Raw genomic sequence first — 11511 nt, forward strand, 5'->3', positions numbered from 1 at the left:
CTGCGGCCGAGGTTGAGAACCGCGAGATGAGGCCCATCTTCGCGGTGCGTCAGAATAACCAGGGAGCTTTAAAAAATACATCTCTATACCAATGCCCAGGTCCTAGCCCAGACCAATTAAGTCCGAACCCACCAGCGCTGCGACCAGAGCGTCACCCGGGGGAGCTCGTTAGAAATACAGAAGCTCGGGCCTCCTCCGAGCCCCACCGAGGCAGAATCTGCATTTTAACGAGATCCCCAGTGACTCGTGCGCACATTAAAGTTGGACGAGAGCTGTGCTTGTGAAATTTTAATGGGCAAACGAATCACCTGGGGATCTCGTTAAAATGCAGACACGGTTTCTCCAACTTTAATGTGCGCGCGGATCACCTGGGGATCTCGTTAAAATGCAGATTCTGATTCCACGGGTGTGGGGTGCAGCCCGAGAGTCCGCATTTCTAACGAGTTCTCCGGGGGCGCGGGCTGCCGGGGCTCGGACCCGGGGTCCCCCGGACCCCTGAGGTCTTGGCTCCAGGCCAATCGGCCGTCAGGGCTGTTGATAAATCGCCTCGCTTGGTTGAAGAGCAGAATTGCCGGGACATGCGCGTTCCGGTCTTTGGGGGGGGCTGCGGGCGGCGGTAATTTCCGAACTCCGGGAATCCGCTGTGTGAAGTAGGCCACTCGTAGGGCCCCGCCGGGAGCCTGGTCCTCTCGCCATGTCGCGGCGCAAGCAGACCAAACCCCAGCACCTCCGCTCGGGGGAGCCGCAGCCCGCGCGCCGGGAGAGCGCGGAGGGGGCCCCGCAGGTGGCGGGGAAGCCGGGTGAGTAGCGCTGCGCTCAGCTCGAACCAGGTTGCCCGGGCCGGCGTGGGTACGAAGCCTGCGCAGGGGGCTTGGAACCCGGGGCGCAGCTTCCAGCTCCTCCAGTTCTGGGGCCCGGACCCCCGCGCGCAGGGGGAGCCTTGCGAATTACACCCTCGTAAATTACGCCTCCGCCGGACCGGGCCCCTCCCCCGCGCCGAGATCGCGCAGGGAGGATGCTGAGACCCCCGCGGAGGCTGTGCTCGGGGCGCTCGGGCACCCGAATCCTGCTCGGCACTGTTGAGGCTGCCCCCCTGGAAGGTGGACGTTCTGGGACCCGCGCCCTGGGCGACCTGGCCTTGAGTGGGGACCGTATCTGGAAAAGCCTCCGTTCCCACCGGGTGCCCAGCCTGCCTCTGATGGCCGCGCGGGGACGGGGCAATGGACAAGGAGAAAAGTCCGGTGCTGGAGCTCGCGATCCCGCGAGGACGAGAGAGTCCGCACACGCGGTAAACTGGCACAACGTAAAATGTGCTCGAGATGGGTGCCAGAAAAACGCGGAAATCGGGATGGCTGAGGTACTGTGCAGGGGCTGGGGAGCATCTCTAATGTATTGTCCCGGGAAGGGCTCACCGAGGGCACCTTCCAGGGGACCCCGCGGATGCAGGGAAGAGCAGTCGGGTCGGAGCCGGGAGCGCCAGCCAGGCTGAAGCCTGAGAAGGTCTGGGAGGTCCAAGACCTCGTGGGGGAGCCCCTGAGCCCCCGTAAAGATTCCGCATCTTAGTCTGAGAAACATGGGCGCCATCAGGCCGGGGGGTCCAGGGCAGTGAGTGGGCTCACCCTGGCTGCCACGTGGACACCAGGGTGGGACGTGGCAGGAACAGCCCGCTACCCTAAGCCCCCGGGGCCGTCCCTATCCCGACCCAGCTGAGGTTGGGGGATCCTCGGCTTGAGAAGAGCCCGAGGGAGAGGAGCCTTTCTAAATAGCCGCATTCCTCAGTCCCCTCGGGCACACGCCCCCCATTGGAATCTCGGGGGCGGGGCTGGAGAATCTGCACTTCTAAGGCGCTGCTTAAGCCGCCGTGGGTTTTCTCTTCTCTGCCTGCCCTTTCTCCTCAGCACGGGGTGCTGGGGACTTCTAACTGGACCTTCCCCTCTTCTCCCCCGCGTTTTCCCGGCGCGGCAAGGTTGGGGTGTCTTTGGGGTCCCGCGCCTCGGAGCGCCCTCTTGCTCCCCTCCCGGACCAGCTGTCCCAGGACTTTAAAGACCACGCCTCTCCGAGGCTCATGTAGGCTCTTCTAAAATAATAGCTGGTATTTTTAAAAGTGAAAATAAAGCCTGCCATAAGCAAAGTACCGCGTCGGCCGCTGCGTGCGAGGCCTAGAATGAATTCAGGTGGGTTGGGACCCTAGGGGCTTGTACTCTGTCTGCGTTGAGTGGGAGCTGGGAGGTTAGGGAGGCTGACCCCCTCGGGGAAGCGATTAGAGAGGGGAATTGCTGAGTAACCCGGGGATGGCTTCAGAGTTAATTCCTGCAGACAGCACTTCCAGAAGCCCCCTGAAGCTGTAGGAGGCGTTGTGGGGGCCGGCAGAAAGGCTGTGTGGACTGGAGGCTCGAGGTCCCCTCCTGCGGGACCTGTTGTGCTGCACCCGCCCCATGAGGGAAGCAGTGTCCCCATGGAGGCACCCTGCATCTCGGGTCTGTGACCCCGAACTAGGGCCCTGCCTCGTTCTCTATGAAGGTTGAGCCCTTCTTCATTTGCCAGTAGCCTTGCAGTTCAAGGAGTCTGGGGAGGAAAATACAGCGGGGAAAGATTAAACTGATAGACCTCCCATGACCCCCAGTAGTAGCATAGCAGAGAAGCAGGAAACACCTACGGGCAGCACCAACAGCTTGCCATGGACAGTAACCTGGTGTCTGTCACACCTGGCTGCTTCGGCCTCCAGACCCAAGGTCTCTCCCCAGGAAAGACCTTGGGTTCCTAGATGTCTAAAGCTGAAGAAGTCTTTCTGCAGGCCTCTTTCACGTCCTCATAAGACACTCTACCGGGATGCTCAACCCACCTGAGCCTCTTACCTCTTTGCAGTTTTGTAGGAATCTTGCAGTTCTCTGCCTGATAACCGCTATCTCATGTGAGCACCAGGGAAGGAAAGGAATATGTGTATCTAGTGCTGACTTTCGCACAAGTTTCTCTGACCTGTACTAACAAATGTAATTTTCCTGTGGGCCTGGGACCTAGGAGCCATAATGTCCGTTTCACAGATGTGAGAATTGAGGAAGGGGGAAAGCTGAGTAACCTACCAACGACCACACAGCTACTCAGGGATAGAACTGGGACTTGTAACTTACTTGCTGGCTCCGCAGTCGGTTCCCTAGTCCGCTAAGCTATGCCACACTTCATTTATGTTTCAGTTTTCAGTCTGACTTGACTTCTGCGGAATTAAAAACACTGAAGAGTTTAATGTTTTCACCTTTAATATGTGAATTACTAAGTAGCGCGGGGGTTTTGTTTGTACTAAGCAATGTCAGTAGAGCCGGCAGGCAGAGCTGTGGGCCACAGACAGGGTTAAGTGTGAATTCTCATCTGATGGAAACATCTAGCCCTGCAACCTTGAGCATCTTTGAGCCAGTTTCTTGCTTTCTCAGCGAGCAGAAATCCTCAGAGTGATCCCTAGGCAGTGGCAGCAGCAGGGAATTTATTAGAAATAAAATTAGCAATTCTATCATAGACCTTCAATCAGGAACCCTAGAGATGGAACCCGAACCCCCCCCCCCCGTGTTGTAGTGATTCTAGCGCACACTTACGTGTGAGAAAAACTGGCCATGAGCTGGTTTTTTTTTTTTTTTTTTTATGGGTAGTTTGCAGAAATGTATTGAAATGGAAAAGTTGTTATTTCATCTTCTATCCCCTGAGCACCCACCTAGCTGCCTTCCAAAGGGTCCCCAGCTGCATGCTTGCTGCATAAAAGCTCTAAAAACCCTCAGGATGACAGAAGATCTCCCCACACCCCTTCTTCATCTCTTGCTTAAAACTTGCTCCATCCATTGTAGCCAATTTGACTCTTCGTGCCTTTATTTAAAAGGGCTCCAAACTCTGCACCAAGCACACCGTTCGGGGATAAACATGCATAACTAGTAGTTCGATCAGAAACGTGAAAATGCTAATAGTGGGTAGAGGGTGGGGGTGATGCTATCGTTGAGTTCTTTTGTCTCACACTTCTGGGGCGCTCAGAGCTCTGTGTACTGGGATCAGCTGGGGATGTTGTGCTGACACAGACTGATTCTGTAGGTCTGGGGTGGGGCCTGAGACTCTGTATTTCTATCCAGCTCCTCCTTGGTGCTGTTGCTCTGAGGATGTCCCTTTGGGGAGCAAGGGCGTAGGGTAGCACGACAGAATCACCCAGGTGTATCTTTAAAATGCAGACTCCTGGCATTTTCTCAACTCCTGCCAACCTCACTGCCAAGTCTGGGTCTGGGGTAAGGCCCGGGAGATACCCAGGACTGAAGTGGCCCTGACAAAGGGGTGTCACATCTGCACTTGCAAAAACCACTGCAATGAGATTAGTGCAGTTTTTCCAGCCTCAGCACTGTTGACGTTTGGGGACAGTCCTAAACATTGCAGGGTGTTTAGCATCACCCCCACCCTCTACCCACTATTGCACATATGTGTGCTTGCAGGGTCAAGAGAATTGAAACAACTCGGGCATTGCCAGATGTCCCCTGGGAGCAAAATGACACCCATTTGAGAGCCCGTGGTGTCAATCACTCATTCCGACCTGTTTTGGTGGCTTCGGGTACCACCGCCGCTTGGAAGTGGCAGCTGCAGTTCTGTTCACTTCAGCATCTCAAACCAAGTGACTGTGAGCATGTGCTCAACCCAGCTTCCAAACTTACATTTTTCATGTCTTAACCCCATGTCTCTGAGGCGTATATGGTATCTCATGATATGAGTACATCAGAGCTCAGAAAGGTTAAGTGACTTGCCTCTAGTTACACAGCTAAGCAGACCCTCTGCCTAGGGCTGAAATCTTCACTGTGCTTTTTGGTTTTTAGGGGTAGGATTACTTCATCTCCACAAGCCTCCCATTAAAGGTAGAATCCACTATTTATTATCATTTAGGGCCACAAAATAAGTCCTATGCCTTGGCCTATAATTCGCAAGCTAGTCACTATCTTTGGTGTCAGTCCTCCCCCACTGCAAGATCTGGCATTGACAACACTTCTGGATTTTTTCCCCTCGCTTGGACTTGCATCTATTTGGAGATAATCACCTTGGAGTCCTTTAGGAGCACTCAGTGTTTGTTACAGAAATTTTAGTCTGCGTAGTAAATCGAGCCACGTGAAGTTACTTGACCATTTTTGTCTGTACGAATGGTGGTCTCACATGGTACGGCCAAGGCATACTAGAGGCGAGAGGATGACACCATGAACTCCCATGGACCCCCTGCTTCGCTTCATCAGTTAATGGCTGGTGGACAATCTGTTTCTCATGCACGCCAATTCATCTCTTGTCCTGGATTATTTTGAACCATAATACACATCTCATACTGTTAGGGAAAAAAGAAAGGCTTGGAGCTCCATAGCCAAGGACAGGTTTTATTGGGATTAAAACCCGAGAGGGACCACTGGTATGAGGACCAGGCAGCCCGTGACTTACACACTCAGGGGTTTTCTAGGGTTAAGAGGGGAGGGCTGAGAAGGGAGTTGGAACCAGGCTGGTGTGGTTGTCCTTCAAGCAGGCAGCCGCAACCTGTGCGCTGTCCAGGGGAGAACTGGAGGACAGAACATAATTGGCCATCTAGCGAGCAGGCTGTGGGAGCTCTGACCAATGGGCAGGTGGCTTTACATTTCAAAGACATTAAAGCTTTAGGTGCTTGAAAGCTAAGGGGTGTTTCTGAATGTCGCCTTGGTCTCAAGGTGCTGGTCCGATTCCTTCATTCTGGGCTCTATGGTAAGATAAGGAGAAAGGGTACTGTTTTATCTTTGACTGCTTCCTGCTGATGGGGGACAATGGGAAGGTTGTCACCTCGTCTTGAGAAGGATGGTCTTGATATCGTCTTTGGACCACCCAATGCCGGGGATTTAGCTCAGTGGCGTAAGCGCCTGCCTGGACCACCTGAGAACTGGCTGTAATTCTGTGGATGAGAAATCTTTGAAACAGATTAATAAACAAGGTAAAAAGAGAGCCGCTATCCCTATGAAGAACAGAGATGCCAGAGAAGGGAGTATCCAAGAAAGGACAGGGAGGCTCCCGGAGGACTAGAAAGAGGACTGGGGCCCATAGATAAATGGGTTGGTTGGTTTGTTTCTCGCAGAACCAAAGCAGGCCAGTCATGCAAGACAAGCATGGGACAAAATCATCACAGTGGGAAATGGGGTAAAAGGCCCATGGACTGGGTCATTCATTGTTTTGCTTTGCACCCCACATGGATGTAGCATATCCAAATGCCGTGGCAGCGAGGGGCGGTGTGGGCTGGGTGTGGTCAGCAGTAGGAGGAGCTTCTAGGTTTAGGTTGAAGGCACTGACTGGAGATGCTGAAGAACAGTGGTGTTGGGGGAGGGATCTGGTGGCAGGTAGAGGTAGAAGCAGAGGCAAACAAGGAGGGGTTGGAGATTGGGAAGGATCTTCCAGTGGAGGGCACATCCAGGTGCTCACCCCAGCCTTGGCACTGCATGGTCCTGGTGTGTGTTTCAGTCAGACTGAAGCGAGGAGGGCCCAGAAGCCGGGTAAGTGGGCCGCCCCTGTCGGCCCTTGTTGGGACGCTAACATGGTCTGAGGGGGCAAAGGTTGTGTCATCTTGTAAGAAGTCTGAGGGAGGTGAGGGTACCTACTGTACTGCAGATGGAAAAAAAGGCTCGGGTTCCATTCAGAACGGAAAAGAGCAGGGGCCTCTGGAGACAGAAGAAAGCTGGACATACAGGACTGTTCCTCATTTTCTCTCCTGCTTACAGAAAGGATCATGATGACAGATGGTGGAGTCTAGTTGGTCCCAGTTCCTTAGGGGGGCAGGCTAAGGCTGGCTGGGGCCATGGGGGAGCTTGTCCTCCTCAGAAAAGAGGCAGAAGAAGAAACTTGAGACAGGACCTCACTGGAGTTTCCAGGAAGCCCAGAAAGCCTGGGAATACAGATTCCCAGGATAGAACCTGAACTCCTAGGTGACCCCAGGATGGAGAGTAACTCCTTATCTTTAATCCACGCAAAAAGCAAGAAGTGCCAGTGACTCCTGTAAGTGCATCTCAGAAGTGTAACGAAGGTCAGAACCCTTGTCTGAAAGCCCCAGCTGGACTGGAGAGGAGAGGAGAGACCTGGGAAGGAGTGGGTGAGCTCTGAGAGTCTGTGCCATCCAAGTGAATGTGAAAAGATTTGGGGCTGGCAGGTCCAAGGGGTACTTCAAGGCCATGAACCAAAAAGTAAGTAGTGTCAGGAGGAATTTGGAAGAGAAGGCTGTAAGGATTTGAGGCCACTGGATGGATGGGGCTAACTGTTGAGTTAATTTGTTGTGGGTCTTGACCCAGACACAAAAAACCATCAGATTGGTAGTTAGATAGGTTGGTAGGTTGGTCGGTAAGTACTTTGGTTGGTTGGTGGGTAGGTTGATTGGTTGGTAGGTTGGTTGGTAGGTAGCTTGGTTGGTAGGTAGGTTGGTTGGTAGGTAGGTTGGTTGGTAGGTTGATAGGTTGGTCGGTAGGTAGGTTGGTCGGTTGGTAGGTAGGTTGGTAAGTTGGTTGGTAGGTAGGTTGGTCAGTTGGTAGGTTGGTCGGTTGGTAGGTAGGTCGGTTGGTAGCTAGGTTGGTTGGTAGCTAGGTTGGTTAGTAGGTAGGTTGGTTGGTAGGTAGGTTGGTTGGTAGGCAGATTGGTTGGTAGGTAGGTTAGTTAGTAGGTTGGTTGGTAGTAGGTTGGCCGGTAGGCAAGTTGGTTGGTAGGTTGGTAGGTAGGTAGGTTGGTAGGTAGGTAGGTGGGTAGGTAGGTAGGTAGGTTGGTTGGTAGGTAGGTTGGTTGGTAGGTAGGTTGGTAGGTAGGTTGGTTGGTAGGTAAGTTGATTGGTTGGTTGTAGGTTGGTAGGTAGGTTGGTAGGTAGGTTGGTTGGTTGGTAGACTGGCTGGTTGTAGGTAGGTTGGTAGGTTGGTTGGTTGGTAGGTTGGCTGGCTGTAGGTAGGTTGGTTGGTTGCTTGGTTTGTTACTGGCAGGATAGGGCTAGTGTGAGTGGGAGTTGGTACAGATCAGTAATCCTGCCCTCAGAAAGTGACTAATGATGGGTTTTATTCCTTGCAGCCTTTCTGGGATTGTGACAGAGAGATAAAGTGCAAAGGATCCTTCAGTGAAATTTTTTAGGGTTATAATGCGCCACTATTTTAGGAATGGCAGTATTCCATACCTAGGGATTTAAAGAAGGATGGGGGTGGAAGTGGGCCAGGCATCAGACAGTGAGAAACCCTCAGGGCTGGGCACTATCAGCGCTGGCACCAGGAGGTCCACTTTTCTATTGTATCTGATAATAACATTCACACTTTTATTTTGTCTTCATTCTTGGGATTTGCATTTATTACATTTATAAAAGTATTCATTTGTGATGACTTGGATATGGTTTTTCAAAACTAGGTCTTCATCTCACACCAGTGGTTTTTCACTGGAATTATGCCAGCTGTATCTCTGTGGCATTACTGAGACCCTCTTGTCTCTTGTTATTTTTAGGAAATTGGTTGTTAAAGGAAGAGGACTTTTGCAAGATTAGCTAGAATGTACATGGGTTTGCAATATGGGGGACTGAACCCAGGAGTAGAGTCTCACTATGTAGCCCAGTCTGCAATCAAACTCAAGATCCTCTTGCCTCAGCCTCCCAAGTAGTGGGGAATTCAGGCATGTGCCACCATTGCTGGCTTCTTTTATCTTTCTTTCTTGGGGTGGGGGGGGGGGACACTACTGAAGATTAAACCCAGAACCTAGCCCTTTTTTTTTATTATTTTAAGACACAGGCTCAGTAACCCAGACTGGGCTTAAATTTGTGATCTTCCTGTCTCAGCCTCCCTCCCAGTCGCTTGGATTATAGGTGTGCATCACTGAACCCAGCTGCCTGGTCCGTTTTAAAAAAATATTTTTAAAGAGCTGTTGATAGACGGTGAAATAAGTGCAAACTTACCGTCTTGTTGGACTTAGCATGGTGGTTATACTTGAAAAAAAATAAATAAGAAATCTCATACCTCAATTTCAGCTTCCGAGCTCGGTAACAATGTACCGAAACCACGCGGCCTCTGCACGGAAGGCGGTGACCCCCAGAAGGCCCCTACCATGGCTCTTCCCTCAGAGTCGAGGGAACACACGGCTACCCTCGGAGAGAGGACGTTCAACTGTTGCTACCCAGGTAAAAAGCGAAGGCCGACGCGCCAAGCCCCCTTTTCGGTGCCCAGTGCGGACCTGGCTGTGCAGTTCAGGCTGTGTGGTTCTCACGGCAGCTCCGCGCGGCTCTCAGAGGTCACGTGGGTGAGAATCCGCAGCTGCTCCCTCTCACTGAGGCTCTTGTCATCCTGAGCACCCGCAGCTCGGCGTGTGACTCCCAGAACCTCAGGCCCGTAGTAGCTTCCTCTCTGAGGTTCGTTTGCTCTTTGACTTAAGGCATCACATCTTGTTCAAACCCCTTTAAGTTGAAAATATCCTAAATTAAAAATGCATTTAATGCTCCTAAGCCATCACCCTCCCCTACTTAGCCCAGCCTGCACTGAACAAGCTCAGACCACTTAACTTAGACTACAGCCAGGCACCATCAGCGAACACAAAGCCTGCTTTATAAGAAAATGTAGAATCCCATGGAATTTACTGAGTAGCATACCGAAAGTGAACACAGAACGGGTGTACGGGAGCACTGCCACACTGCCATAAAGTCAAACAAAAAAAATCACAGATTAAACCATGATAAGCCAGGGACTGAGTCCATTTTATGAGCTGTATCTTCTTTCCTCTCTGCTAGGTTGCCAGTTCAAAACCGTTCACGGCATGAAAGACCTGGACCGTCATCTTCGAATCCACACGGGTAAGTGGTGGTAGGGGAACGGGTGTAAGTTCAGGGCTAGGTAGACAGCAGTGATTCAGAGATGATCCCTGCCTCCTGGCTTAGATGGGCTGGGAACAGGACGCAGAGGGGACAAGAGGAAGAGACTGAGAAAATATGGGCAGGAACCTCAGGGCAGGTGGTGAGATCCCTGCTTACAGGTGCCTTTTCAGGGTAGAAAGATAAGATGCACCAAAGGCAAGAGAGGAATACCATGGCCCAAAGCAGAGGTCTGCAGACTCCAGCCTCAGCGGTGGAGTTGAGCTGCTGCAGGGGCTGCATGGTGCAAGGAGCTTGAAATAGTTCTCTCTGGCCCTTTACAAAAGCACTGCCAATCCTTCGTCTAGAGTATACACCCTGTACATGCCTATATGAGGAAGGGTGCCGGTGTGTTTGCTTGTATAGAATCCAAGTTGAGTGGCTTAAACATAACCAGGCTTATTTTATTTTTCAAGTCCACTTTAAGAAGCAAGTTATCAGCTGGGTGTGGTGGTCCACATCTGTAATCCCACAACTCTGGGAGACTGAGGCAGGTGTATTCCAAGTTCAAGCCCAGCCCAGGCAACTTAGTTAACTTAGCAAGACCTATTTCAAAAAGGGGGGTGGTGCTCAGTACCAAAGCCCCGAGTCCAATTCCTTCATAATGCAAAAAAGAAGGAGAAGAACAGGGAGAAAAAGGAGAGGAGGAGGAAGATGGTGATAAAGACAAAGATGAAAGTCACCCTTTGGGTGCCAAGCATGGCCATTCTAACGCACAGCTCCCCTGGGTCCAAGGCAGCTGGCCCAGCTCTCTGAATGTCTTCATCACTGGGAAGCAGAGGCGAGGCCTGGGGAGCCCACAGTGTCCCTCCCTTAGGCCATGGCCCAGGATCAGCATCCTGGTGTCCTGATGAAATATTGCAGAAGGTAACTGAGGTCACACAAGGTGTTGAGGAGGGCTGGGAATGGTTTCCGGAAGTGAAGTCACATGCCAGTTCCCCCTGTAGAGCCCCACTGCTGAGGGGAGAGAGCTTTTTGGACAACTAGTAGTCTCTGCCAGAAAGGGCCACAGTCCTAGAGAAATCAGAAGGAAGAACTAATTTTGCCTGGGGAGGGTTGATCATTTCCTTCTCTCAATGCAATGTTTGATCCTTAGCTCCACAGACACGGCTGTCAGGAAGAGCATGAGGATTTTAGGAGCCATTAGGAGGGGAGACAAGAAGGTTCTTCCAATATGACCACTTAAAGTAAGCCACTTCTAGTGGGTAACTGTCCTGAGGGTAGCTTGTGTGGTCATTCTCAACTGGGGCTATGCTGCTGCCATCTAGTGGGTAGAGACTAGAGGTGCTGCCTAAATCCTACAATGCACAAAGTAGCTTCCACCACAAACCCGGAAGTGTTCAGAGAGCCAAAGTTCACCTAGAGAGAATGGCCATGGATGGATTACTGGTGTTTTACTGACATAATGCAAAGCATGCTGGGATCACCGGAAGTATAGGGAAGGCCTTGATCACCAGTCAGAGAGGCAAGTGTCAGGTACACAGCTTGCTCCTCTAGTGGATGTAAGCTTAGGCTGCGTCCCTGGGTGAAAGGTACCTACTGTAGTTCTTGGTGTCTCTTCACTAATGAACGGAAAGTAGTTTGATTTTTTTTTTTTTTTTTTTTTTTTTTTTCAACCGGAAATCCAACTCCCTTGTACTTGCCAGGCA

At 51.7% G+C, this 11511-nt stretch overlaps 1 protein-coding gene across 3 annotated transcripts in view; it reads left to right on the forward strand.

Moving 5' to 3' along the window:
* The first annotated feature begins 602 nt into the window (after positions 1 to 602).
* Positions 603 to 11511, forward strand: part of LOC102017282 (zinc finger protein 64 homolog, isoforms 3 and 4) — a 20639-nt gene continuing 9730 nt past the window's right edge. The window contains exons 1-3 of one of the 3 annotated variants that reach the window (XM_005392289.2): positions 603 to 800; positions 8990 to 9139; positions 9743 to 9805. In XM_005392289.2, coding sequence (XP_005392346.1) covers positions 695 to 800; positions 8990 to 9139; positions 9743 to 9805 — 319 coding nt within the window. In that variant the 5' untranslated portion in view covers positions 603 to 694. The other 2 variants (XM_013518327.1, XM_013518328.1) reach the window with 2 other exon arrangements.

This window comes from Chinchilla lanigera, unplaced genomic scaffold (genome assembly GCF_000276665.1).
Source record: "Chinchilla lanigera isolate Chin_1 unplaced genomic scaffold, ChiLan1.0 scaffold00044, whole genome shotgun sequence".
Taxonomy (NCBI): Eukaryota; Metazoa; Chordata; class Mammalia; order Rodentia; family Chinchillidae; genus Chinchilla; species Chinchilla lanigera.